Source organism: Pogoniulus pusillus, chromosome 29, assembly GCF_015220805.1.
Source record: "Pogoniulus pusillus isolate bPogPus1 chromosome 29, bPogPus1.pri, whole genome shotgun sequence".
NCBI lineage: Eukaryota > Metazoa > Chordata > Aves > Piciformes > Lybiidae > Pogoniulus > Pogoniulus pusillus.
The window spans coordinates 17,109,274-17,136,491 of NC_087292.1; the positions used below are offsets into that span (position 1 = coordinate 17,109,274).

General features: G+C 63.1%; 2 protein-coding genes across 3 annotated transcripts; both read left to right on the forward strand.

Annotated features, from left to right (window-relative positions):
* Nucleotides 1–2,699: 2,699 nt before the first annotated feature.
* HM13 (histocompatibility minor 13) lies at nucleotides 2,700–18,480 on the forward strand. Of its 2 annotated transcripts, XM_064167719.1 has the most exons (13): nucleotides 2,700–2,927; nucleotides 4,354–4,452; nucleotides 5,718–5,800; nucleotides 6,588–6,676; nucleotides 8,499–8,584; nucleotides 8,741–8,866; nucleotides 10,162–10,219; nucleotides 12,312–12,395; nucleotides 12,667–12,703; nucleotides 13,944–14,046; nucleotides 14,494–14,579; nucleotides 17,146–17,339; nucleotides 18,098–18,274. In XM_064167719.1, the coding sequence occupies exons 1-12, from the start codon at nucleotides 2,742–2,744 to the stop codon at nucleotides 17,294–17,296; spliced, it is 1,188 nt and encodes a 395-aa protein (XP_064023789.1). In that variant the 5' UTR covers nucleotides 2,700–2,741; the 3' UTR covers nucleotides 17,297–17,339; nucleotides 18,098–18,274. The 2 variants fall into 2 exon arrangements, with proteins under 2 accessions (XP_064023789.1, XP_064023790.1); XM_064167720.1 differs by lacking the exon at nucleotides 17,146–17,339 and having other exon boundaries at nucleotides 2,705–2,927; nucleotides 18,098–18,480.
* A 6,976-nt stretch (nucleotides 18,481–25,456) lies between these two features.
* ID1 (inhibitor of DNA binding 1) lies at nucleotides 25,457–26,561 on the forward strand. Its single transcript, XM_064167734.1, has 2 exons — nucleotides 25,457–25,866; nucleotides 26,271–26,561. Exons 1-2 carry the CDS (start codon nucleotides 25,534–25,536, stop codon nucleotides 26,310–26,312), a joined length of 375 nt encoding a protein of 124 aa, XP_064023804.1. The 5' UTR covers nucleotides 25,457–25,533; the 3' UTR covers nucleotides 26,313–26,561.
* The last annotated feature ends 657 nt before the right edge of the window (nucleotides 26,562–27,218 follow it).

Here is a 27,218-nt window from a genome sequence, read left to right on the forward strand (position 1 = left end):
CTCACTCCCAGCTGAGGCCTGTGCTCCCACCCTGCTTAACTGGGATTTGCTGCAAGGAGCTGAACTGGGACACCTCAGCTCCCTGCCCAGCCATGGCAGTGCCCAGGGCCTTGCTGCTCCCACTGAGGGAGCATTCATGCCCGGGGGGTGGGTGCAGGTTCCTGCTTCCTGGGGGCACTGTGGAAGCAAGAGCAGCTGCTGCTCCTCAAGCAGGAACCAACACCAAAGGAGAAGCTCTGGGGGACTCCTGGAGGGGGGTGGCTTGAAGTGTGTGTGGGGTTGCATCTTGGAGCCCAAACCAGGGCTGGCAATGGTGCAGGGCTGTGGCACAGGAGCCTGAGTGGCAGGAGCATGGCTGGGGGGGAGAAGCATCAACCTGTCCTGAGGGTTCCCAAACCAATCTGGAGCCTGGGGTGGGGGTGTGTATGTGTACCTAAGGGGGTCACAGCTGCTCTCTGACATGCTGGGCCCTGGTAGGCAGCAGGGTGGGAAGCAGCAGGGTGTGGGGTTGGTACATTGCTGCCTGCTGCTGCCTGGAGTGCCCATCCTTCCCCTCTGGGGAAGAACCAGCAGCAGGGAGAGGCCAGTGGCCCAGAGAGGAGCTCCCAGGGGGCCAATTCCATCTGCCCTTTGCCTATGAATCACCCTCGGCCCTGAAAATAGGTTATTTTGTAACAGGAAAAAGAAAAGAGAAAGAGAGCATTAAAAAATGCAGATTAAATCCATTTAAAACTTGGGAGTTTCATCCCTGCTGCCTTCCCTCCTCCCGGATCTGAGCTGGGGGGCAGCAGCGTTTCACTTTGCTCAGTTTTTAGCTTCTTTTGTCTCTGTGCTTCTCAGCAAACTCTCACCCTACCGAGGGCCATGGGGACGTGCAGGAGGAGGAGAAGGAGGAGGAGGAGGAGGAGGCAGCTGGGTGGTGTGGCCGGGCTGCTGGCAGCTCAGGAGGGGATATCTGGGAGGAAAAAAACACATTTCAGCCAATTTTCCAGCGTCACCTTGGCCCCTGCTCAGCGTCAGGGAGAGTTTGCTGTCATTTGTGAGGCATCTGATGAAGCTGGTGCTCGAGGAGTGCGGCCATGGGTGGGCTAGGAGCAGCTCAGCGGCACTGGGGAGGGGGTGGCTGGGGATGGGGAAGGGTAGGAAAACGCAGGGCTGGGTGGAGGAGAAGCCTGTGAGTCCCTGACCAACCTCGCGTGGGCTGATGGTGGCTGAAGCCACCACCTTCCTGCCCACTCATGGTCCTCATGGCTGGGGGGGGAGCTGGGGACCTGCTGCCTGCAGGGACCGGCTCCTGGCACCAGGAGTCTGGGATAAACGACGCTGAACTGGGATGCTCCTGGGCGGAGGGGCTGGGACAGCACCGCCAGCGCAGGCAGCACGTTGTCCTGGCTGGGCACCCTGCACCTCCTTGGGAGCCTCACTCCAAGGACACTGAGGGGCTGGAGAAGGTCCAGAGAAGGGTAACAAAGCTGGGGTAGGGTCTAGAGAGCAGGGCTGGGGGAGCTGGGGGTGTGCAGCCTGCAGACGAGGAGGCTGAGGGCAGAGTTTTGGCTCTCTACAGCTCCCTGAAGGGAGGCTGGAGCCAGGTGGGGGTTGGGGGCTTCTTCCTCGGTAACAAGCGACAGAAGGATTGGAAATGGCCTCAGGCGGCAGCAGGGCAGCGTCAGGTTGGATATTAGGCAAAGGTTGCACACCGAAAGGGCCACGGGGCACCGGGTACCCACCGGGGCACTGCTGCAGCCCCGTCCCCGGAGGGCTCGCTCGGATGAGCAGCCGAGGGCCATGGCCTGACAGCTGTGTCCAGCCACATGTTAGGTTACGGTTGGCCTCCGTGGCCTTGAGGTCTCTCAGCCAGGCCATCAGCAGCACCAAGCCTCTGCCCGGTCCCACCAGCCTGGGGCTGCCCTCACGGCTCCCGGTCCATCCTTTCCCGACGCGCGGCAGCCGGGGCGGAGAGCGACCCCGGACCTGCCGAGCTGCGGGCTCCCGAACCGAGCCGCGGGAGCTCCTAACGGAGCCGCAGGACCCCCGAACCGAGCCGCGGGACCCCCGAACCGAGCCGTGGGGCCCCCGAACCGAGCCGTGGGGCCCCCGAACCGAGCAGCGGGACCCCCTAACGGAGCCGCGGGACCCCTAACGGAGCCGCGGGACCCCCGAACAGAGCCGCGGGAGCCCTAACGCAGCCGCGGGAGCCCTAACACAGCCGCAGGAGCCCCGAACCGAGCCGCGGGAGCCCTAACGGAGCCGCGGGACCCCCGAATCGAGCTGCGGGAGCCCTAACGGAGCCGCGGGAGCCCCGAACCGAGCCGCGGGAGCCCCGAATCGAGCCGCGGGACCCCGAACAGAGCGGCGGGAGCCCCTAACGCAGCCGCGGGACCCCTAACGCAGCCGCGGGAGCCCCGAATCGAGCCGCGGGACCCCGAACAGAGCCGCGGGAACCCCTAATGGAGCCGCGGGAGCCCTTAACGGAGCCGCGGGAGCCCCTAACGGAGCCGCGGAACCCTCTAACGCCGCCGCGGGAGCCCTTAACGGAGCCGCGGGAGCCCCTAACGGAGCCGCGGAACCCCCTAACGCCGCCGCGGGGCCGGGGGCGGGTCTCGGCTCTCGCCGTCTCCTAGCAACGCGGCGGCGCGCGGCGGTGGGCGGGGCGCGCCCCGTGACGCACTTCCGGCGGTAAGGGGACGTGTCCCTGCCGCGCGCCGGCCGGAAGCGGAGCGGGGGGCGGGCGAGAAGCAGCCATGGAGGAGGCAGCGGCGCACAACGGCAGCGCCGCCGGGGCCGCGGCTGCCACCGGCGCCCCCGCGCCCACCCGCCCTCCCGCCACCCCCGAGGGCATGGCGCTGGCTTACGGCAGCCTCGTCCTCATGGCGCTGCTGCCCATCTTCTTCGGGGCGCTGCGCTCCGTCAGCTGCGCCAAGAGCAAGGTACCGCCGCGGGCCCGGGGCAGCCCTACCGAACCCCCTCCCGGGGCGGCCAGGCCTCTCCGCAAGCCGTGTCGCTCCCTGGCGGGCCCTTCGGGGCCTCCAGACCTCGAGAGCCTATCCTCACCCTGGGGGGCCCGTCCCGCAGCCGGCCCCCGGCCCTGGCACGGCACAGACACCCGGGTCCCGGTGGAGGCAGGACACCCCCGGGGGACGGCTGGCTGCCCTCGGGGTCTTCTGCAGCCCTGCTTTCACTGTCACGACCGATTCAAGTGCTGCACCTCTCCTCCTAGAGTCCTGGCATGGCTGGGTTGGAAGGTGCCTTAAAGCCAATCCAGTTCCAGCCCCCCCTTGCCACGGGCAGGGACAGCTCCCGCTGAACCAGGACGCTCAGACCCCCCCGTGCAAGAGAGGCTGTTCTGGGGAGGCCCCTGCGTGGCTCTGCGCTGGGGCTGCCTCCCCCGGGGGCTGCCTGCTGTCCGTGCCGAGCCCGCAGCCCCTCCTGTGCGCTCCGCATCGCTCCCCCTGGCCTCGGGCCCCCAACGCTGCCAGCTGCTGCAGCTCGGGAGGTGGAACTGTCCTGCACAATCTGATTTCTTACTGTCTTTAACGCCCTTTGTCACCCTTATCTCTCGCTTCAGGGCTTCCAGATGGTTTTAGGGGGGCTCCTGCCCGCTCAGGCTGCGGTGGTCTGCGAGCAGCACTCAGCGGTGGGGCTGGGGGGAGAGTTCTCTGCTCCTGCCGCGGGCAGCCCTGCTCGGGCCCTGTGGCAGCTGCCGTGCCCGGGAGAGGCTGTTGTTCTGCACAGAGTGAAGGGCCTCTGGCAGCAGGATCTGTGTCTGGGGCTGGCTGCAGGTGCCTGTGTGAGATTAGGTCTCCAGGCAGCGGCCAGATGGCAGGGGCAGGGGAGCAGGCAGCAGCACAGGCAGCCCTCTGCTTCTCCTCTGGGAGCTGCAAGCCTCTCTCCTGGGAAGTGGCTTGGAAAGAGGCTGGATGAGCTGCTGCAGAGATGTCTCAAAGGTGTTTAGAAGTCGGGCTTGGGGGCAGGAGGAGTGAGCCAAGAGGGATAGAAAGGTGGCTGGAGGAAAAAAGGGCAGACGGTGTGCACAGATGGGGGTGGCTGGGTGGGGATGGTGAGGGGGCCCAGCTGGGCAGGGAGGGGAAAGGAGCAATGCCAGGGCAGGGTTTTTGCTTTTCTCTTCTCCAGGAGAGGGACAAAGCAGCAAACTGTGGCAGCCCTTGGGGGGGGATGAAGGTTTGCTTCCCCCACCCCAAGCTCTGCCTGGGACACGGCCCCACCTCAGGGAATCACAAGGGGGCTCTGGGTGCTGTGCCCCTCTTGAGGGCTCTCTTGTGTCTGTTCACCTGCTGCTCAAGTGTGAAGCCTGAGCAGGGCCTGATCCCTCCTGCCCTCTCCTTGCCTCCCCAGAACTCCTCCGAGATGCCAGAGACCATCACCAGCCGAGACGCCGCTCGCTTCCCCATCGTGGCCAGCTGCACCCTCCTGGGGCTCTACCTCTTCTTTAAAGTGAGTGAGCAGCACTGGAGCTGCCTCCTGCCACCCTCCCTGCCTGGACAGGAGCTCCCAAAGTGGGGCTGTTGGGACAAAGGGTGTGAGGCTGCACGACTGGAGCTCTTCGGTGCCCCCAGGCAGCAGGGTGCTGGGCCTGGCCTGGCACATCTCAGGGTGGGCAGTCAGAGTGGGTCTGTGCACAGGTTGCTTCTGGAGAGCTGCTGAGGAAAGAGTTCATCTCTGAGCTTTGCCTGGCTCCATGAGCTGACCTGGTGGTGCCAGGGAGTGCTGAGGTGCAAATGCTGCTGTCTCTGTGTGGTGCTCTGTGTTGGCCTTCCAAAGGCACCTCAGCTGCAGGCCTTGGGGGGGCCTGGGTTGGGTGAGCCCCTGTGTGTTCAGGTGCAGAGCCAACTCAGAGCTGGGCCATGGAGTTGATTGGGTTGGAAGAGAACTTTTAAGACCACTGAGTTAGCCCAGCAGTGCCAGGGCACCACCAAGCCATGGCCCTCAGCAGCACATCTGCACAGCTCTGAAACCCTTCCAGGGATGGGGTCTCCACCCCTGCTCTGGGCAGCCTGGGCCAGGCCTTGACTACACTTTGGGGGAAGAAATTGTTGCTCACGTCCAACCTGAACCCCCCCTGGGGCAGCTTGAGGCTGTTTGCTCTTGTCTGTCACTTGTCCCTTAGGAGCAGAGTCCAACCCCCACCTTGCTCCAGCCTCCTTTCATGGAGCTGCAGAGAGCCAGAAGCTCTCCCCTCATCCTCCTCTTCCCCAGCCTGAACACCTCCAGCTCCCTCAGCTGCTCCTCCCCAGCCCTGTGCTCTACCAGACCTGTACCTCCCCAGCACCGTGCTGCAGGCCCAGCAGTAAGGCTGCAGCAGCCTGTGGGGGGAAGGAGTTCTAATTACCCCTGCTTAATTAGGGCAGGACACACTCAGGCAGTGCAGCAGGAGGTGCTGCTGCTGCCCCCCACTGCTGGAGCAGCCTCCCTGCCTGCTGCTGGCTGGCTGGGGGAGGCTCTGTCCTGCTTTCTGCAGCACAGCAGTTATTTTTTGACCCGAGCAGCTGGCAGGTGCAGGACATCTCCCAGGCCCACTGTGCTTGTTCAGGTTATTTCCAACATCTTTCCCATCAGCAGAGCAGGAATGTGGGTTATTCCAGCTCTCCTCCTCCTCCTCTCCCTGGAGCACTGACACAGCAGCTGCCAATAGGAGCGTGAAATGCTGTGGCTGGGGAGGCCTCTGCAGTGTCTAACCCTTCTCTGCCTTTGCCTTGCAGATATTCTCTCAAGAGTACATCAACCTGCTCCTTTCCATGTATTTCTTCGTGCTGGGGATCCTTGCCCTGTCCCACACCATCAGGTAGAGCAGAGGGAAGGCTGTGACTGGGGCAGGGCTGCTGGCTCTGCCAGCTGGTCTGTCTCTTGGGGAGGGGGGTTGGTTCTCAAGCCTGGCAGCAGAGCCAGGTCCCAGCTCTTAGGTTGTTGGCCCTGGGTGGTGTGAAGATGTGAACCAAACCTGGGGGTGGGGGGGAGCAGTGCCTTGGGGTGTCCCCACACAGCATCACTGGTGGAGAGCTGGGGGCTGCCATCCAGACCAGCTCACCCCGAGGGGCTGCTGTGAAGAGCAGAGCTCCTCAGCTCCTCTGTTCCCCTTGCTGGGATGGCTGAGAGAGGCAGCTGGAGCTGGTGCTGACATCCCCAGCCCCTCAGCCTGCTGCCTGGAGGGAGCTGTTGAAAACTGAGGCTGTTTCAGTAACTGAAAAACTAAGAACTGGTTTCCTGTTTGCTGAGCTCTGAGGTGCTGGGGACCAGATGCTTTCCCTAGAGCAGCTCTGGGCAGGGGCTTTGTCTCTGCTCCCACCATTCACTGGTGGCACAGCCAAGTTCTGGGTGCCCAGGGTACATGCTGGGGGCTGGGCTGGGTCCTCCCTTCTCTGCCTGTTGCCTGAAAGCATTTGTGGGGACTGTCACCTGTGGGCAGATCAGCCCTCTGGGGGGAGGACAAGGCCTCGTGTCTGTGGCTTGGGGGCTGAAGCTGGGGCTCCTGCCAGGCCCTGATGTGGCACAACTTGGCAGAGGTGTGGTGGGCAGAGTGTCCTCCTACAAGGTTTCTGCTGAACTGCCCTTCTCTGCTGCTCTCATTTCAGCCCCATGATGAACAGATTCTTCCCTGCAAACTTCCCCAACAAGCAGTACCAGCTGCTCTTCACCCAGGGCTCTGGGGAGAGCAAGGAGGGTAGGTAGCAAAACTATAGAAGCACAGAATGAGTCAGGGTTGGAAGGGACCACAAGGATCATCCACTTCCAGTCCCCCTGCCACGGGCAGGGACGCCCTGCCCTAGGTCAGGCTGGCCAGAGCCCCACCCAGCCGAGGCAGGTTGGATGAACCTACCCAGCAGTGAGCAGCTCAGAGTGGGTGTTGGGAAGGAGCTCTTCACTGTGAGGGTGGACAGACACTGGAGCAGGTTGCCCAGGGAGGTGGTAGAAGCCTCATCCCTGGAGGTGTTCAAGGCCAGGCTGGATGTGGCTCTGAGCAGCCTGATGTGGTGTGAGGTGTCCTTGCCTGCAGCAGGGGGGTTGGAACTGGCTGATCCTTGAGGTCCCTTCCAGTTCAACCCATTCAGTGGCTCTGTGTTGGCTCTCCCAGCCCCAGAGGGACCTCAATGCCCTCTGCCTTCACTGCTTTGCTTTTTGCTCCCTTGGGCTTTTGACTTCCAGCCTTTTAAAGCAGCGTGCTCCCAGCTTTGCTGCCTGCTCCCCTGTGTGCTGCTGTAGGCAGAGTGAGCCCCACACATCCCTGCAGGGCTTTGCCTGCTGTGCCCATCTTCTTGCTGCTGCTTTCCCCTCCGTGCAGCCTCTCTGCTTGGCAGCCAAACAGCTCCCAGAGTGCTGCAGGAAAGGAGCTGTGGCTGCTGCTCAGTGCCCTGCCTCCATTTTTACCCCATCTCTGAACACACTCAGGTTGGTTGGAGCTGTGAGCAACCTGCTTTAGTTACAGATGTCCCTGCTGTGACTGCAGGAGGCTTGGGCTTCTGACCCACACCAGTCTGGGATTCTCTTTAAGCTCCTTGGAGAGTCTTTTCTGTGCTGTTTGAAGTGATGTGGTTCAGATTTTTGCACTGGGAGAAGATGCTTTGGTGCTTGCTCAGTAGCCTCACTGGTAAGGGAGCACTGAAGCCCTCAACACAAGGACATGGAACTGTTGGAGCCAGTCCAGAGGAGGTCATGAAGATGCTCAGAGGGCTGCAGCAGCTCTGCTCTGAGCACAGGCTGAGTTTGGGGCTCTGCAGCCTGGAGAGGAGAAGGCTTGGAGGAGACCTTGGAGTGGCCTTCCAGGATCTGAAGGGGGCTACAGGAGGAAGGGCTGGGGAAGGACTATTGACAAGGGCTTGTAATGACAGGAGGAGGAGGAATGGGTTTGGAGTGGCAGAGGGGAGATTGAAACTGGATGTGAGGAAGAAGTTGTTTGCAGTGAGGGTGGTGAGACACTGGCACAGGTTGAGGGTGGTGAGACACTGGCACAGCTTTCCCAGGGGGGCTATGGAGCACAGAAGCACAGAATGGGATCAAAGATCCCATTCTGTGCTTCTGTGCTCCATAGCCCCCCTGGAGGTGTTCAGCACCAGGCTGGATGAGGCCTTGAGCAACCTGTTCTAGTGGGAGGTGTCCCTGCCCATGGCACAGGGAGGTTGGAACTGGCTGAGCTTTGAGCTCCCTTCCAACCTAAACCCTTCTATGATTCTACTTCTTCTAGAGATGCCACCAGGAGTGAATTGATGCAGGCAAGAGGAGAAGCTTTTCCTCCTCTGCCTTGGACAGGGCCTGAATCCAATTTCCTCACCAGCAGAAGGCTCAACAGATGCTGTCCAAGTGGCAGAGGCTGGTTGAAGGAGGAGGTTTGGGCTTGCCAGGGCTGGCTGCTCACTCTGGGTGTTTCCTTTGGGCAGGGGCATTGCTGGGGGTGGGAGTTCAGTGGTGGTGCCTCTTCTGCCAGCCCTGTGCAGGAGGAGCTGCTGGGGCTGCCCAGAGCCCTCTGACTCTGCTCTCTTTGCTTGCAGAAATAGTGAACTACGAGTTTGACACCAAGGACCTGGTCTGCCTGGCCCTCAGCAGCGTGGTGGGGGTCTGGTACCTGCTGAGAAAGGTAAATAGCCCCAGCCCTGGAGCATTAGGGGTGGGGGGGACCAAGCACCAAGCTGGACCACCCCCCCCCAGCCCCTTGCTACGTGAAGCCTTTTCAGGCTGAGGCTGCAGCTGGGCACAGGAGAGACCCAAACCTTGCTTTTGCTGTCGTTGCCAGCACTGGATTGCCAACAACCTCTTTGGCCTGGCCTTCTCCCTCAACGGGGTGGAGCTGCTGCACCTCAACAACGTCAGCACAGGCTGCATCCTGCTCGGGGGCCTCTTCATCTACGACGTCTTCTGGGTAAAGATCCTTCCCCCCGGCCCGGGGCAAGGCTTGGCAGGAGTGTGCCAGGGCTCCATGCCGCTCTGCAGGCCCCATGCTGGCTGGGCACAGCTTGGCAGGAGGGGGTTGAGGGTTTGCCACCTGCTCAGCCTGGAAGGGTTATGGTAGGGCTGGTGACAGAGCCCAGCAGCAGCAGAATGTGCTCAGCAAAGGGTTTTGCTTTGCGCCTCCGAGTGCCTGCTTGAAGGCTTCTCTTTAACCTTGAGCTCTCAGATCTTGCTCAGCTGGTGCCAGCCAGAACCTGCTTTGTGTCTGCTGCTGGTGGGTCCCAGACTAGAAGCTTGGCTATGAAAAATAAACCTCAGCTCCTGAGAGATGTGGAGTTATTGGGGCAGGGCCAGAGGGGGTCACAAAACTGGACCGAGGGCTGGCAGGGCTCTGCTGTGAGGCCAGGCTGGGAGGGTTGGGCTTGGGCAGCCTGGAGAAGAAGGCTCCAGGGAGACCTTCTGGTGGCCTTGCAGTGCTCACAGGGGTCCAGCAGAAAGCTGGGCAGAGACTTTTGATCAAGGACAGAACAAAGAGGGAGGGTTTGAGCTAAAAGAGGGAGCTTCAGCATGGAGAGAAGGGAGAAATGTTTGCCCCTGAGGGTGGGCAGAGCCTGGCCCAGGCTGCCCATATTGGTGGGAGCTGCTTCAGCCCTGGCACCACTGCAGCTCAGCTTGGTTGTGGCTGTGAGCAACCTGCTCTGGTTGCAGCTGTGCCTGGGGACTGCAGGGACTTGGACTGGATGAGCTTTAGAGGTCCCTTCCCACCCAAGCCAGCCCCTGGTGTGTGGTGGCTGCCCTGTGTGTTTGCAGTCCAGCCCCAGGCTGTGCCAGGGTTTAAAGCCAATGGTGCAGGACAAACAAACGACCTCAGGGCCAGGCACAGCTGATGTGACAACCACTGCAGTCCCTCTGCTCAGTCAGCAGCCTGTTGCTGGCTGGGACACACTGCTGGCACCTCCTGCCCTCAAGCCCTTGCATGGTGTCCAGACTGTCCAGGGTTGGGTAATCAGAGGTGAAACAGCCCTGGGTGGGGGTGAGTGGGATGTGAGTGGTCTCCTGGCTGTGCTCTGGAGGCACCCATGCTCTGCTCACCTCTCCCAACACTCTGCTTTCTGCCCTGGCTGCTTGGCTCACCTCTAGGACTCCTCTGCCCACAGTTGGGTGACTTCTGAGCTAGTTTCTGCCCCACCTGAGGCCACTCTGGGGCTTATATCTGAGCATGCTCAGGTCTCTGTGCTCACCTTGGCCTCCTCTGCTTGTCCCTAGGTCTTTGGCACCAATGTGATGGTGACAGTTGCCAAATCCTTCGAGGCCCCAATAAAACGTGAGTGGATCTTTCCCTGTGGGCTGGAGGAGGGGGGATTTGCTCTGCTGCAGTCACTGCCCTGTGCACACACCCCCACCACCATCTGGAGATGGCTCAGAGGGTGGGATGTGTGCAGGAGGCTTTGCCACTAGAGATCTCTTAGGCTGCTGTGTGTTGCCACCGACCTGCAGCCAGCTGGTCCCTGGGGGTGGGGAGGGGGCAGGAATGGTTTGCAGAGCCCTGAGCTGCTTGGGTTGGTCTCTACCCTCTCAGAGTGGGCAATTTCACCTGGTCATGAGGAAAAGAGGTCATAGAAACCCTTCCAAAAACAACCAACCCAAACCAAAACCCCTCCAGAACCCAGCAGGAGGACAGAGTTAGACTGGACATGAGGAAAAAGCTCTTTGCCACTGAGAGTGGTGAGACACTGGCACAGGTTTGCCCAGGGAGGGTGGTGAGACACTGGCACAGGTTTGCCCAGGGAGGGTGGTGAGACACTGGCACAGGTTGAGGGTGGTGAGACACTGGCACAGGTTGCCCAGGGAGGTTGTGGAGCACAGAAGCACAGAAGGTGATCAAAGATCAAAGAACACCTCCCTGGAGGTGTTCAGGGCCAAGTTGGATGAGGCTTTGAGCAACCTGGGCTGGGGTTTTAGATGTCCCTGTCCATGGCAGGGAGGTTGGGACTGGCTGAGCTTTGAGGTCCCTTCCAGCCCAAGCCATCCTGTGAATCTCTGCACCTCTGCTCTTGTGGAGCATGCAGTGCTTTGGGGCCCTGGGAGATGGAACCTGCTTAAAAGCCCTCAGATGCCCATCCCAGAGGTTCTCAGGAAGGAGAAAAGGGGGAGTTGCAGGAGAGGAGTTGGGTGAGCAGCTGATGGCATTTACCTGGAGCTGAGCAAGGCCTCTGACACTGTCCCACACCACATCCCTGTCTCCAGGCTGGTGCCACATGGGTTTGAGGGGTGGAGCACTGGATGGATGCAGAACTGGCTTGGTGGCTGCACCCAAAGAGTGGCTGTCAGTGGCTCCATGGCCAAGTGGAGTCCCTCAGGGATCAGTCCTGGGACCAGTCATGTTCAACATCTTTGTGGGAGCCATGGACAGAGGCATTGAGTGCAGCCTCAGCAGGTTTGCTGCCCACACCAAGCTGTGTGGTGCAGCAGCTGGAGGGCAGGGATCCATCCAGAGGCACCTGGGCAGGCTGCAGAGGTGGGCACAGGCCAAGCTCAGGAGGTTCAACAAGACCAAGGGCAAGGTCATGCAGCTGGGTGGAGGCAATGCCAAGCACAAATCCAGGCTGGGCAGTGCCAGGCTGCAGAGCAGCCCTGAGGAGAGGCACTTGGGGGTGCTGCTGGAGGAGAAGCTCAGCAGGAGCCAGCAGTGTGCACTTGCAGCCCAGAAAGCCAAGCAGAGCCTGGGCTGCAGCAGCAGCAGTGTGGCCAGCAGGGCCAGGGAGGGGATTCTGCCCCTCTGCTCTGCTCTGCTGAGACCCCACCTGGAGTCCTGCATCCAGTTCTGGAGCCCCTGGGACAAGAGGGCTGTGGAGATGCTGGAGAGTGTCCAGAGCAGGGCCAGGAGGATGCTGAGAGGCTGCAGCAGCTCTGCTGTGAGCACAGACTGAAAGGGTTGGCACTGTGCAAGCTGGAGCAGAGGAGGCTCCCAGGTGACCTTCTTGTGGCCTGCCAGGATCTGAAGGGGGCTACAAAAAAGCTGGGGAGGGACTTTTGAGGCTGTCAGGGAGTGCCAGGCCTGGGGGGAGTGGAGCAAAGCTGGAGGTGAGGAGGAAGTTGTTGAGCAGGAGAGTGGTGAGAGGCTGGAATGGGCTGCCCAGGGAGGTGGTTGAGGCCCCATGGCTGGAGGTGTTTGAGGCCAGGCTGGCTGAGGCTGTGTGCAGCCTGCTCTAGGGTAGGGTGTCCCTGGGCATGGCAGGGGGGTTGGGACTGGCTGCTCCTTGTGGTCCCTTCCAACCCTGCCTGGTTCTGTGGTTCTAGGAAGAGGCCCAAGGGCCTCACCCTGCTCTGGTCCCTTTTCAGCAGGCAGCAGCAGTGCTGGCAGCTGCTGGGCACAAACTCTTCTCCCTCACTGCTCCTCTCTCTGCTTCCCACAGTGGTTTTCCCTCAGGACCTGCTGGAGAAGGGGCTGGAAGCTGACAACTTTGCCATGCTGGGCCTGGGGGACATTGTCATTCCGGGTAAGGGCAGAAGAGGAGGCAGGCATGAGTGGGGTCCCCTCACCGATCAGCCTGCGCGGGGCTGAGCAGGAGCCTGGCTCTGCCTTTGGCCGTTTCGGGGCCGCTGGGGGCTGTGTGAGCTGGAGGCTCTCCCGAGCAGGTCCTGCTGCTGTCCCAGTGCCTTGTGCCACGAGAGGGCACTGTCAGCCCAGGCATGGCACCCGGAGCCGCCGCGGGTCCTGCCCTGCCTGTCCCAGCCCTCTGTCCCCTCACTGTCCCCTTCTCCCCGCAGGGATCTTCATTGCCTTGCTGCTGCGGTTTGACATCAGGTGAGTGGGTGGCAGGGAAGGGGCTTGGGCAGGTTGCATCTTGCAGCATTTTTGAGCTGCTTTTGTAGAGAAGGGGGAGGGGAACCCAAAGCAAACCCCACAGCCCATCCAGATCCGTGGAGAGGGGAAGGCAGCAGCAGCACAGTTGTGTGCTCCCCTCCGGGGCTTGGCGTGGGGGCTCGGGAGAGAGGGGCTGGGACAAGGCAGGCTGTGAGGGGAAGCTCTTGGAAGAGCAGGTGGTGGCTTTGGGAGTGCTGCAGAGGAGTTGTGAGAGCTCAGTGCAGCTGCTGCACGACCTGGCAGGGCAGGCAGCACCTAACAACCACCCTGAGCCTCTCCAGCTCCCTGGCCCTGAGGAGGAGAGGGGTTGGGGAAGCGGTGATGGCACCTGGGAGGAGCTGGTGTGGATGCCAATGAGTGCCTGGCAGTGCTGGCTGCTGCTGGGCTGGCAGCAGGAGAAGCAGCTCCTCTCTACACAGGGGAGCTGCACCTATGGCCAGGGTGCAGCCTGCAGCTGTTGGCCCACACCGAGTGGGTCGTTGTGGGGCTGCAGTGGTGTGGCCCAGCTCCTGCTGCTGTTGCTCAGCTCCTCTCTGCTCTCTGCCAGCTCATCCAGGTGTTTCCACCCACATCCTGCCTGCACCTGCTGGGAATCTCAGTTCCTGTGGCCTGCCCTGCAGTAAACCAGCCCATGCTAAGAGTTGGGGTGCTGGGGACTGGCTCAGCCTCCCCCAGGAAGGGGGGACCCTCTGTCTGGATCCCAGCACTGATTCTTGCCCCACACACAGTGACCATCCAGCAGCAGCATCCTAGAACCACAGAGTCATTTGTGGGAGAGACCTTTGACATCATCCAAGTCCAACCTTCAACCCAGCCCTGCCAGGGCACCACCAAGCCATGGCCTCAGCACCACAGCTCCAGGGCTTTGAAGCCCCTGCAGGGATGGGGACTGCACCACTGCCCTGGGCAGCCTGGGCCAGACCTTGACAACACTTTGGGGACAGAAATTGTTCCTCACATCCAACCTGAACCTCCCCTGGGACAACCTGAGGCCATTCCCTCTTGTCCTGTCCCTCCCTCCTTCCTTTTCCCAGCCTGTCACCTGGGTGTCTGCCCTCCCAGTCCCACACCACTCCCGTGGGACTGGTGGGCAGATGTGTGGGAATGCTGTGCCCAGCTGCCTTTTGGCCACTGGCATCCCAGAGCTGCTCTCAGTGGGCTCTGCTGCCTTCCCTTGCAGCCTGAAGAAGAACACACACACCTATTTCTACACCAGCTTTGTGGCCTACATCTTCGGGCTGGGCCTGACCATATTCATCATGCACATCTTCAAGCATGCCCAGGTGAGCTCCACCATCCACATCCCAAGCAGGACACAGCAGTTTGGCCATGGTATTCCTCCACCATGCCAGGAAAAAGTCCCATTCCTTCCCTTGGCTTTGTGTTTTCCAGCACCTTTCCTGCCCAGCAGAGTCCTGCCTGGGGCAAGGCTGCTCCTGGTAGCTGCATTTCCAATCCCAGCTCCTCACCCGAGCTGCCCTCAGGGCTCTCTGCAGCCAAACTGCCCCTGGAGCCCCACCACGGGTGCTGCCCCTGCTCTGCGTGGGGCCTTGGCTGTGTTTGTGACCCCACAGCAGAGGCTTTGTGCTGTCACTTGGCTCTCAGAGCTGCTTCTGGGGCACCGATCCTGTGCGGCGTCCGAACGATGCCGCAGGGGGCCAGGGCCAGCTCCCCTCACCCTCCTGCCGGGGGGGATCTGTGCTGTAACCGCTGTTTTCCCTCCCCCGCAGCCTGCTCTCCTCTACCTGGTCCCTGCCTGCATCGGATTCCCACTGCTGGTGGCCTTGGCAAAGGGGGAAGTAACCGAAATGTTCAGGTGAGCCTCAGCTGGGGCCCGCAGCAGCTCCGCCCTCGGGGCTGGAGCGGGGGGGTGCAGATGTTCCCACGCTGGGCACAGCTGGAGGGACGGGTTCACCTGGGCAGGCCCTGGGCGTGTGAGCAGGCACGGGCGTGGGGCTGCGTCGGGACATGCCAGCCCTGGCTCCAGCCACCTCCCCACGGCTGGGCTGGGGCTCTGCTGCGGTACCAACCTGCAGGCAGCATCTGCTCTGGCTCTCTGCCCCGGTGACAAAGCCCTGCCGTGTGCTGGCAGGCAGGGCAGGGTGGGACCATGCACCTGGTGTGGAGATACTTGGTCATTGTGTCCCAGGGCCTGTGGGTGGGGGAAGAGTGGAGCCGGATCCAGCTGCCAGAGCAGCCAGGGCTGGTCCGAGCACATCCCAGCTCAGGGCAAGGCTCCTGCTTTGCAGCACTCTGCCTGCCCCAGGGACTGCACAGAGAGGGATCCCAGCGTGGAGGGGTGGGAAGGGACCTCTGGGGATCAGCCAGGCCAAGCCCCTGCTCCAGCAGGGCACCCCCAGCAGCCTGCCCAGCAGCACACTGCCCAGCTGGGCTTGGAAGCTCTGCACACAAGGAGACTCCACAGCCTCTCTGGGCAGCCTGCTCCAGGGCTCTGCACCCTCACACCAAACAAGTTTCTCCTCAGGGAACCTCCTGGCTTCCAGTTTGTGCCCACTGCCCCTTGGCCTGTCCCTGGGCACCACTGACAAGAGCCTGGCCCCAGCCTCTTGCCCCCCACAGCTCTTTTAGCTCTTGCTGAGCATTGCTCAGCTCCCCTCTGGGGCTGCTCCTCTGCAGGCTCTCAGCCCCAGGGCTCTCAGCCTTTGCTCCTCACAGAGCTGCTCCAGGCCCCTCAGTAGCTCTGCAGCCCCTGATGGACTCTCTCCAGCACTTCCCTGTCCCTCTTGAACTGGGAAGCCCAGAGCTGTGCTGTTGCACTCCAGCCTTTCTCTCAGCTTGCAACACTCCAGGCTTTGCCTGTCTGCTGCCAGCCAGCAGCTACCATCTCTGCCTGGACTGTCCCCTCTGAGCCCCGGGGGGGGCCCTGGCCCTACTGGGACCTGGTCCTCCCAGTTGTGCTGGAGGCTGAGTGGTGTCCCAGTGCTGCTGTGTGTTTGAGGGCAGCTGAAGCAGAAGAGGGGCAGGAATGATTTCAGTTTGGAAAGGCTCTTAGGGCCCAAGAACAATAATTTGCCCAACCCAAAACTGGGAACACTCAGCCCCAGAGCAGGGCCCTGTAGCCTCCCTGCTCAGGGGGTTTCCCCTACCCAAGCTCCCAGCTCACTCAGAGTGAAAGCAGCACCAAGAAGCCTGAGACACAGCTGCCTTGGCCTCCTTCCCCTCCCCTGGGAGATGCTGCTTTGCCTGTTCCCAGTGTTCCCAGCAAGCTCTCAGCTGGGCCCCAGCTCCCCAGCCCTGCACCTGCCTGCCCTTTGATGTTTGCTTCTGAGGATCGCTGCTGCAGGGCGTCCTGGGATCGTCCTTCCTGTGCACCTGGGATCCCACTGCCTGACTCACAGCTGACACCAGCACCACCTCCCTCCCTCCCTCCCTCCCTCCCTGCAGTGCTGGGAACCCGGGCAGCGATGAGCTGCGGGGCTGGCAGCTGGGCACCAGGGGCTAGCTGCCCCCTGCCAGAGCGTTGGCACAAGCTGCTCCAGCAGCAGAGTGCTGCCTGCTGGGGGTTGCTGAGTGTGCCTGGCTGGGGGGGTGCAACCCTGGAGTGCAGCCTCCCTCCCCCCACTTTGCAGTCACTCCAGTTGTAGGCAGAGGAAGTGGGACAGGACAGGACATGTGCCTGGAGGCTTCTCAGTGTAGGATCCCACCAGGCAGAGCTCAGCCTTGGTGTGGCCTGATCCTCCCCAGGCTGGTCACAGGCCACAGATGGCAACTCCCTGGTTGCCTGTGGGGTCTGGGAGAGGTTCTGACACAGGGACCAGTAAGGGCAGTGCTGAGGAGAGAGTGGGAGCCAGCAGCTCTGTGCTGGTGGAGCAGAGGTGGGGATGACACTGAGATGAGTTGGGAGGCTGCCAGCCTCTCTGAGCCTCCCCAGGCAGGCAGTGACCTTCCCTCTGCCTCTCGACAGTGAGGAACCCATCCTGGGCCTCATCCTGCTGCAGACACTGACCTGGAGCAGCAGGACAGGGGCTGCCACCTTGACCTGCTCCCTGCCTTCCCCTGCTGCTGCCCCCCCAGTGCCCAGGCTTGCTGTCCCGTGGGCTCCAGCTGCCTGGCTCTGCCCATGGCTCCAGGTTTCGGTGGGAGCTGCTGCTTCCTGGCATGTCAGCCCTCTCTTTTTCCACGCTGCAACCCCGCCTGGGGGTCTGCAGGCAGGAGCTGAGGCTCACCCCACCCTCAGCCAACAGCTGCCAGCAGGCAGAGGGGCACAGCACCCTGCCCAGGGTGGTGAGTTTGCAGCAGCCTCGCTCCAAAACTCTTCTGCTTTCACTCTCTCCCCCTGCCCCTCCTTTCTGTCCTCCTCTTCCCTCCTTTCCCTTCCTGCCTCCTCTTTCTCTCTCTCTCTCTCTCTCTCTCTCCTGCAGCTATGAATCCTCTGCTGAAATCTTGCCACACACTCCAAGGCTCACTCACTTCCCCACCGTGTCAGGCTCTCCAGCCAGCCTTGCTGACTCCATGCAGCAGAAGCTGTCCTGCCCCCGCCGACGCCGGCAGCAAAGCCCCAGTGCCATGTAGCAATCGCCCGCGGTGCCCTTTCTCTGTCTGCCGCTCTGCCCAGGTAGGGGCTGCTCCTGGCATCCCCCTTTGTCCCCTGGCAGAGGCAGTTGGCATCATCTCACTGCTCCACATCGGCTCCTCCTTGTTTTCTGAGAGGGAAACTGAAGGGTAGAGGGAGAGGATTCGACTTCTCTGCCCCTCCGTGCTCGAAGGCAACGCTCTTGGGTTTCCTCCAGCAGGGCCCCGGGGATGGTGCTGGGGGCTGGGGGAGGCTGGCAGCCAGAGGAGCAGAGCCCTGAGGAGGTGGGGGGGTGCCTGCTGTTGGTCTTGCTGTGGCTCCCCCAGCCTTGCTGGCAGCAGGGTTTGGTGTGGCAGCGTGGGACTGGCCAGGACAGCTGATGGTGCTGCAGGGAGCGAGGGCAGAGCCCAGGCTCAGAGCTGGCCTGAGGGCTGGCTGGGTGAAGCCTCAGCCCCTCGCTGGAGGTGTCTGGGGATGTCCCAGTGCTTGCCTCCCCCACCCCTCAGCTCTGCCCCGCCGTGTCCCCTGCGCTGGGAGGGTGGTGGCTGCAGCTCACCTTGTGCTCAGCACTGAGCTGTCCCTGCCTGGCACGGATCTCTGGCCCCACGGAATCAGACTGCGCCGGGTAGGCAGGGACCCCCAAAGGTCCTCTTGTCCAACCCCTCTGCAGTCAAGCCTGGACATCCCCGACTAGATCAGGCTGTGTGATCCTGCGTGCCTCCAGCGATGAGCCCTCGACTGCAGCCCCGGGGCGATCCCTTCTAGTATTTCACCCCTTCTTTGTCCTTCTCTTCCCCCAGCTACGAGGAGAGCTCTACCCCCAAGGAGGTGCCTGGGGCCTCCAAAGAAGAGTTGACAGAAGCCCCCAAGAAGGAGAAGTGACCTTGCCCGTGGGGCTGTGCCTGGCGCCGCTGGGCTGGGGCCCTTCCAGACCCTCTGCAAAGTGACAGACGACGAAAACAATTGTTGCAAGAGCATCTTGTTGTGTGTGTTGGGAGCAGCCACCCGGGGGAGGGGGCATCGATGTAACGCCGCGTAGCCAGCCCCTCCCCAGCCCCCTCCCCGCCTGCCGGGCTCCTCCTGGGGGGGGCAGAGGTGCGCGGGGGGGGGGGCAGACACAGGCCGGTTTTTAAATTTTGTATTGTGCATTTGCTTTCTCTCATATTAAACCATCTCAAAGGAAGGAGTCGCTGGGCTGGCAGTGCCAGGGCTGTGCCACCCGCTCCTCGCCCTGGCGTCCTGGCCAGCGCTGGGTCACTGTTTTCCCCTCTGGAGTCATTTGGCTTGCTAAAGACTTTGAAGATCGTTGAGGTCCAACCCTTAACTCCATCGTGTCCCTCTGCACCACCTCTCTGCCTCTTCCCTCGGCTTCTTGGATTCGGTGTTCGGCGCCTCCGGGGGTGGGGACTCAGCCACCTCCACGGGGAGCCTGTGCCAGGCTTGCAGAACCCTTCGCAGTGAGGAAACTTCTCACGTCCAACCTAAACCTCCCCTGGGGCAACTTGAGGCTGCTTCATCTTGTCCTGTGTCGTGTGGAGAGAAGTGGGAATGGGAGGGAGTCATAGGATGGGTTAGATTGGAAGGGAGCTCAAAGCTCAGCCGGTTCCAACCCCCCTGTGCCATAGGCAGGGACACCTCCCACTGGAACAGGAGCTGAGTGACCCCAAACCCAGCCCCGGAGTGGGGTGATGGCAGCACAGGCTGTGTCCCTCTTCCAGCCTAGACCCTCCCCCTGGGACAGGCAGGGAAAAACAGTACAGGGAACTGGGACAGGCACAGGGAGCACTGCAGGCAGGGGACACCAATGCAAGCAGCAGGGTTGGAGCAGCTGCAGGCAGGGGACACCAATGCAGGCAGCAGGGTTGGAGCAGCTGCAGGCAGGGGACACCAATGCAGGCAGCAGGATTGGAGCAGATGCATGCAAGAGGCACCAATGCAGGCAGCAGGGTTGGAGCAGCTGCAGGCAGGGGACACCAATGCAAGCAGCAGGGTTGGAGCAGATGCATGCAGGGGACACCAATGCAGGTAGCAGGGTTGGAGCAGATGCAGGCAGCAGGGTTGGAGCAGCTGCAGGCAGGGGACACCAATGCAGGCAGCAGGGTTGGAGCAGCTGCAGGCAGGGGACACCAATGCAGGCAGCAGGGTTGGAGCAGCTGCAGGCAGGGGACACCAATGCAGGCAGCAGGGCTGCAGCAGACAGGGGACACCAATGCAGGTAGCAAGGCTGCAGCAGGCAGGGGACACCAATGCAGGTAGCAAGGCTGCAGCAGGCAGGGGACACCAATGCAGGCAGCAGGGCTGCAGCAGGCAGGGGACACCAATGCAGGTAGCAAGGCTGCAGCAGGCAGGGGACACCAATGCAGGTAGCAAGGCTGCAGCAGGCAGGGGACACCAATGCAGGTAGCAAGGCTGCAGCAGGCAGGGGACACCAATGCAGGCAGCAGGGCTGCAGCAGGCAGGGGACACCAATGCAGGCAGCAGGGTTGGAGCAGCTGCAGGCAGGGGACACCAATGCAGGCAGCAGGGCTGCAGCAGACAGGGGACACCAATGCAGATAGCAAGGCTACAGCAGGCAGGGGACACCAATGCAGGTAGCACCAGGTAGGGTTGGAGCAGCTGCAGGCAGGGGGACACCAATGCAGGCAGCAGGGTTGGAGCAGCTGCAGGCAGGGGACACCAATGCAGGCAGCAGGGTTGGAGCAGCTGCAGGCAGGGGACACCAATGCAGGTAGCAGGGTTGGAGCAGCTGCAGGCAAGGGACACCAATGCAGGTAGCAGGGCTGCAGCAGGCAGGGGACACCAATGCAGGTAGCAAGGCTACAGCAGGCAGGGGACACCAGTGCAGGCAGCAGGACTGGAGCAGCTGCAGGCAGGCAGGGGCATCTCCAGCAGCTGCCGCTGCCCCATGCCCTGCTGCCTAGGTCCTCCCTCCCCACCTTGGGGAGGGACACGTGGAGGATCCTGCAGCCCTCCGGCCGTGCCCACTGCCAGGGTAAGCAGAGGGTTTGCAGCCCTGGCAGCCTGGCCACAAAAGCCGCATTGACGCCTCCGCGGAGCACTAAAAGCGGCGCCTGGTGTTCTGCCATCTCCTGACCCTTCCAGCCTCCTGCAGATGTTTTCGATGAGTTGCAGCTCCCTCTCCAGCAGCCTCCCCCCAGTAAAAACAAGAGAGGCCACTTTAATTCCAATTAAATGCCTCCAGCTAAGCAAACAGAGCGCAGCGAGGCTCGGGCACGGCGCGGCCGCCGCGGAGTCGCTGAGTCTAGACTCCAGATGTGGTTTCGGCAGCCTCCAGTGGCCCGTGGAAAACGGTGCTGGGGTCTGCCACGGGGACAGGGCCCTGCTCACTGCCACCGTGTGACCGCGGTGGGTCTGGCACCGGGTCCTGCCAGGCTTTGCATCCTCCCCAGCGTGGAGTGCTGAGAGCTCGATGCCACTGTGACCTTGCACCCATCTCTGTATGGCTTCTGGAGCTTCTTAGTGTGCAGGAGCAGGGTGGGGGGCATATATGGTGGCACTGGCACATGGTACCCCCAATGCATGGTGGCATTGGCACATTGTAGCCCTAGCACATGGTGGCACCAGCAGTGGCCCATGGTGGCACTGGTGCATGGTGTGCCTGGCACCAATACATGGTTGCACCAGCAGTGGCCCATGGGGACACTGGCATGTGGTGCCCCCAGCACATGGTATGCCTGGCACCAGCACACGGTGGCAGTGGCACATGGTACCTCCAGCACATGGTACCCCTGGCAGCAGCACATGGTGGCAGTGGCACACGGTACCCCGGCAGTGGCACACGATGGCACCAGCACATGGTCCCCCTGGCAGCAGCATTGCCCTCCCTGCCCTGCTGCCCCGCGGAGCACAGGGCAGCTGGTGCTGCGCCTCCGTGCAGTGGGAGCGGGCAGCAAGCCAGAGGCGGTCCCGGGGCTGCGGGGAGCGGAAGGCCTTGGGAAGGGGCCGGGGGGGGTCGCCCCTCGCCCTGCCCTGCCGGGAGGAAGGAAACTCTGCAGGCCGTGCGAGGAGCTGCTGGCGCCGAGGTGGCCCCGGCGCTGCCTGCCCGCAGCTGCACCTGGGCCCTGTGGCACCTCCGCTGCCAGCGCTGCCACGGCCGCACGGCTCCTCTCTGTCTGGGCCACCGCTGAGCCACCTTCCCTCACCGCGGGGCCCTCCCACTCGGGGGGGCTGTGGAAACGTGAAGGCTCCGGCAGGAAACTTCCATCCATGGAGCTGAGCTCAGCAAAGGGGTTGGGGTTGCCCCCTCCACACACATACACAGCCATGGCCCCACGGGGCATCAGTGTAGCTGCCCACTGCCTCCACGAGCGCCTTCCACTCATGCCAAGCTCCTGCCAGGGACTGCAGCAGGGTGGGCTGAGCTGAAGGTGTGCAGCAGGCACCCCGGGAGCAAATGCCAGGCAGTGGAGTGGTGGAGTGATGGTGCCTGGGGTGGGGGGCAGGGCTGCTTGTCCCTACAAAGTCCCTGCAGAGCCCTGCAGGCCCCCTCCTCACACCCCCCCCCAGTGGCTGGGAGTGCAGCTGGTGCGATGGGTGCTGGATGCTGCAGTCCCCATTATGCAGGGTCAAGGATGCCCAGCTGGTGTGAGGGTACCAGGGCTCTGCGGGGTGCTGAGTGCCAGTGCAGAGCCATGGTCCCATGGAGTGGTGAGTGCTGGCAGCGGGAGAGCAGGGTCCTGCAGGGCAGTGTGTGCCAGTGGTGAGAGCAGGAGTGCTGCTGGGTGCTGCTGGTGAGAGCTGGGGTCCTGTGTGTGCCAGTGGTGAGAGCAGGGGTCCTGTGTGTGCCAGTGGTGAGAGCTGGGGTCCTGTGTGTGCCAGTGATGAGAGCTGGGGTCCTGTGTGTGCCAGTGATGAGAGCAGGGGTCCTGTGTGTGCCAGTGGTGAGAGCAGGGGTCCTGTGTGTGCCAGTGGTGAGAGCTGGGGTCCTGTGTGTGCCAGTGATGAGAGCAGGGGTCCTGTGTGTGCCAGTGGTGAGAGCAGGGGTCCTGCTGGGTGCTGGTGGTGAGAGCAGGGGTCCTGTGTGTGCCAGTGGTGAGAACTGGTGTCCTGCAGGGCAGTGGGTGCTGGTGGTGGCAACCAGGGCTCTGCAGGGTGCTGGGTGCTGGCGATGGCGCCCGGCCGGCGGCTGCGGACCGGGGGAGGAAGCAAACGGGAGCCCCAGCCTCAAGCCCCGGCCAGGAGGGGCAGGAAGCTGGAATAAATCCCAGGAAGGGCTGCCTGGCTCCAGCTGGTCTGGGCTGCAGCGGATGGAGCCGGGAAGGGGAAGGGAGAAGGCGGGAGGCGATCGCGCAGGGGCTTTCTCAGGGCTCGGCCCGGCTCCAGCTGTGCACTCACATCTGCAGCCCTGGCTCAGCACCATCCAGGGCCGAGGTGTGCATGTCCCTAGGGACCATCTGCAGATGGGGTTATGGCGTGAGGGGACCTGGGTGGAACTCGAGGCCGGCCAGGGCAGCAGCAGCCCGAGTTTGCAGGTTCCACTCATTAGGGATCCCCCCAGCCTGACCCGGGGTGTCCGGGCTGCTGCTCCTGGATTCTGCTGCAGCTGAGTGCTGCTGGAGTTGGTGATGCCAGTGCTGGGCACTGCTGGAATGGATGAAGTTTGGGATGGTGCTGCCAGGGATGGCACTGCTGGAGTGGATGATATTTGGGCTGGGTGCTGCTAGAGGTGTGCAGTGCTGGATTTGGGTGCTACCGAGGCTAGGGGATGTTTGGGCTGAGTTCAGCCAAGGCTGGGTGCTGTGGGGCTGGGTGATTCCAAGGCTGGGTGCCACCAAAGGCTGGATTCTGCTGGACTGGATTAAAGAAGGGCTGGGTGCTGTTGGGTCTGGGTTCTGTCAGAGCTGGGTGCTGCAGCGGGGGTGGGTACTGTCAGAGCTGAGCACTGCCAAGGCTGGGGCACTGCCCTGCCAGCATTCCCATCACAACACAAGCAGCCCCCGGCGGCCCCTCACCAGCTTGGCGTGGCCGTGCCCTGTGTGGTCCCAGCGGGGCGGAGGGGGTGGCCGGGGGGCTTTGATGTCTTCGGCTGCCGGGCAACCCCAGCTCAGTGCAAAGCAGTCACCCCCCCTCGGCCGGGCTGAGCCTCCCCCCCCAAGCGCCATATGGCCCCGGCCGCTGTTACCGAGCCGCACGCCCGGTTCCCAGAATTGAGATGGAAATGAAGCGATCTGTCTTGCCGGACACCGCGGCCGCGCTGCCCAGCCCGGGCTGCTGGGACACAGCCCAGCTGCGCCCACAGCAGCGTCCCGGGGCCACGCTGCCGGCGCTGGCATGCAGAGGGGCTGGGGTCGGTGTCTCTGGGGACACAGGACTCGGAGAAGCGCAGAGTGGTTTTGGTTGTAGGACCGTGGAGCCCGAGCCTTACCCAGCGCTGCCAGGGCACCACCAAGCCCCAGCCCTCAGCGCCACAGCTCCAAGAAAGCCCCGCAGGGATGGGGACTCCCCCGCTGCCCTGGGCAGCCTTTGAGGGAAGAAATTGTTCCTCATGTCCAACCTAAACCTCCCCTGGGACAACCCGAGGCCGCTTCCTCTTGCCCTGTCACTTGTTCCCTGAGAAAAGAGCCCAACCCCCACTTGGATCCGACCTCGTTTCAGGGAGTGGTAGTGAGCCTCAGAGCCTCCCCTCAGCCTCCTTTTCTCCAGGCTCAGCACCTCCAGTTCCCACGGCAGCCGGGGCGCCTGTGCCACATGTACCCTTGGCTTGGCACCCACCAAGCACCCAGCCAAGCCCATCGTGGTGCCCATGTCACCCGGGGCGGCTGGTGCTGGGCGGGGGGCAAGGGGGAGTGTGCCCACTGGGGTACGGGGGCCAGCTCGCGGTGGCCGTGGCGCATTGTTGGCGGCACAGCTGGCGACACCGGGACGGCCGGCGGCAATGAATGACATTCCTGTGCACAATGTCCCCAGCCTCCCCGCCGCGGCCCGGCCACCGCTGCCAGATGGGGGCTAATTAGCAGCTTTGAGAGCCACGGTGGGAACCTGGCAGCGCCAGGCCCTCCGGCGAGCCCTGAATAGAGGGGGTGACCCCAGCGTCGTGCCCACCCTGGGAACCGCCACCGCAGTGGGATGGGGGACACGGGGAGGAGGGACAGAGGAATGGAGGGACAGAGAGACACAGGGACAGAAGGATGGGGGGATGGAGGGACGGAGGGATGGGAGAATGGAGGGACAGGGACAGGGGATGGAGGGACAGAAGAGTGGAGAGATGGAGGCACAGAGGGATGCAGCTCTCCCCAGCCAGACTGGCGGGGTTAAAATCCATCCACACCCTCCAGAACTGCTGCCCACTCGGGGAGGATGAGGAGGGGAGTCCTTCATCTCCCTGCGTGTGTATGCAGGGCTCTGCGTGGGTACACATGTCCTCGGATCCATGTGCCCGACCTCGTGGGCATGTCTGTGTCTTCGTGTTCCCGTGGGGGTCCCGGTGCTCCCCCCGCCCTCTCGCCTCCGTGGGCATGCCCGTACCCCCGCGAGGGTGCCAGAGCGCCGGTGTGCCCACGGGCATGCCCGTACCCCCCATGAGAGTCCCAGTGCTCCCCGTGTCCCCGTATTGCTGTGGGGGTCCCAGGGCCCCCCTGCCCCTGCGGTGATGCGGCTCCCGCGGTGCCCCGCAGGGCTCCCCCTGCCCCGGTGCCAGGCTGGGGTGCAGGTGTGTCGTCTCCCCCCTCAGCCCCGCCCTCGTCGCCATGGGCACCGCCCGCGCGGCGCCGCGCTGACAGCGCGCGGGGTTTTATGAATGGGTGACGTCACGAGCCTGGCGTCTGAAGGTCTGAGCCGCCGGGGAAGAGGGAGGGGGCGGGGAGGGGCAGCGGGAGGCCCGGGGACCGCGGGCATGGGGGGGGAACGGGGAGAGGAGGCGGTTAGGGACGAGAGGAGCTGCGGGGACCTCGCCACGACGATCCTGCATTAATGTCGGCGAAGTGTCAGGGCAGACGGGGGGCGCCCCCCACGCCACACCCCTGCTGTGTACCCCCCCAAACCCCTCTGCCCTCTCACCGCCGCTGCCCCTTTAAGGCGCTGACTGCAGGGAGAGGGCGAGTGGAGTGGGCGGGGCCGGCCCCTCTCCCGCGAGGCCGCCATTGGCCGCGGCCCCTCCCCAGGCCCCACCCCCCCGCCGACGGCGCTCTATAATTGGCGCGGCGGGGCGCGCGCCGTGCTGCTCGCTCGCAGGGTCCTGCTGCCTCTCGTCTCTGCCTCGCCGCTCGCTTCCCTCGCCATGAAGGTTGCCGCCGCCGCTCCTTCGCCGTTACCCGCGGGTCCTGGTGGTTCCTTGAAGGCAGTGAGGCCCGGGGAGGCCGCTCGTTGCGGGCCGGGCCCAGGAGTGTCCCCCGGGGTGTCCCCGGGAGCGGCGGAGCAGGCGGCTGCCGCGCTGCTGTACGATATGAAAGGCTGCTACTCGCGGCTCCGGGCGCTGGTGCCGACGCTGCCACGGCACCGGAGGGTCTCCAAGGTGGAGTTGCTGCAGCACGTCATTGACTACATTTGGGACCTGCAGCTGGCTCTGCAGCGCGGGCCCCCGCGTCCCGTCGCCGTTGGTGATCCCGCTGAGGTGAGTGTGGGCTCCCCCGGTACCGGTCCCGTTGTCCCGCTGGGCTGCACCGGAATCTTTCCTGCACCGCACTGTTCCCTTCCCGGAGTGTCCCTTCTGCTTCCTTCTATCCCCGGCATTCCCCCGGGGTGGGTGTGGATCCTCCGGCACCGACCTCGTCCCGTTCTCACTCTGCGTACCCCGGGCTACCCCTCCCCGGCTCCGTCCTGCCCTCCTTACGTTTCTCGAGAGGCCGTCGAGGTGGCCGTGGACCCCTGTCACCGACCCGGTCCCGTTGCCCCGCCGAGCTGCACCGAACCCCTCCGCTCTGCATCGCTCTGTCCCTTCCCCGGGGCTGTCCCCCTTGCCCTCTTCTATTCCCAGGACCCACCCTGACCAGCTGCTTCCCTCTCCGTTTTCCGCAGGCTCCGTGCATCCCGGCTGCTGACCGGATCCTGTGCCGCTGAGACCACTCCGGACCCTCCACCAAGAGCCCTGGGACCTCCGAAGCACCGCGGCTCTTCTGTGTCCCGGGATCCCCGGGGCACAGCTGGGGCCGGCAGCCGCTCCCCGCCCGGGAGAAGCTGCCGGGGGGCCGCGGGCCGTATCCTTCTCAGATTGCTGAGAGCATTCTCCGTATTGTATATTACAATGATGCTGCCGAATATTGTTCTACAATAGCTGGAGTTTTGTTATTAAACAAGCCCTGATGACCAGCACGGCTCCAGTTCCTACCTCCGGGGGTGGGGGGTGGGTGTACTTTGGGACGGGCTTGAGCCCTGGGCACCTCACCTCGGGAAGCATCAAGCTGGAGGGAGCTCGTTCGGACCACTCTAGAGGCTGGGTGGGTTTGCTGTGGGATGCTGAGGCTGCATCCCTGTAGTGGAGGAGAGGAATGTTCCACGGCGCTGCTCCCGGTGGGCCCTGCCAGCGTCCTGCTGTTGGGGCAAGGAGTGCTGGGGTCTTGTCACAGCACTGTGTCCCCACAGAGCCCTTTACTTCTCCCCTGGGCTTAGACTTGGTGTCAGGAACGAGCATGTGAGGGGAAGATGGTTTGCACCCCCGTTCCTGCGGCGCTGGGATGTGTCCCACCTGGGCAGTCACTTGGGATGAGACCAGGAGGTGCAGTAGATCGTACCGAGAGCCTTGTGCCCAGCTGGAGGGTGTGGGAGTCCTGGTGTCCCTGGGCAGCGGTGACATTGCTCCGTGGGCTTGTCTTTGCCCCATTTCTCAGCAGAGCCACTCACACTGCACAGCATTCTTGGGGCTCCTTCGGTGCCAGAGCTGAGGCTGGGGGTGCAGGCAGCTGTGGGGTGAGGGTGATGCTTTAGGGGCTTGGTCCTATTCTGCTGCCCTGAGGGAAAGCAGATGTG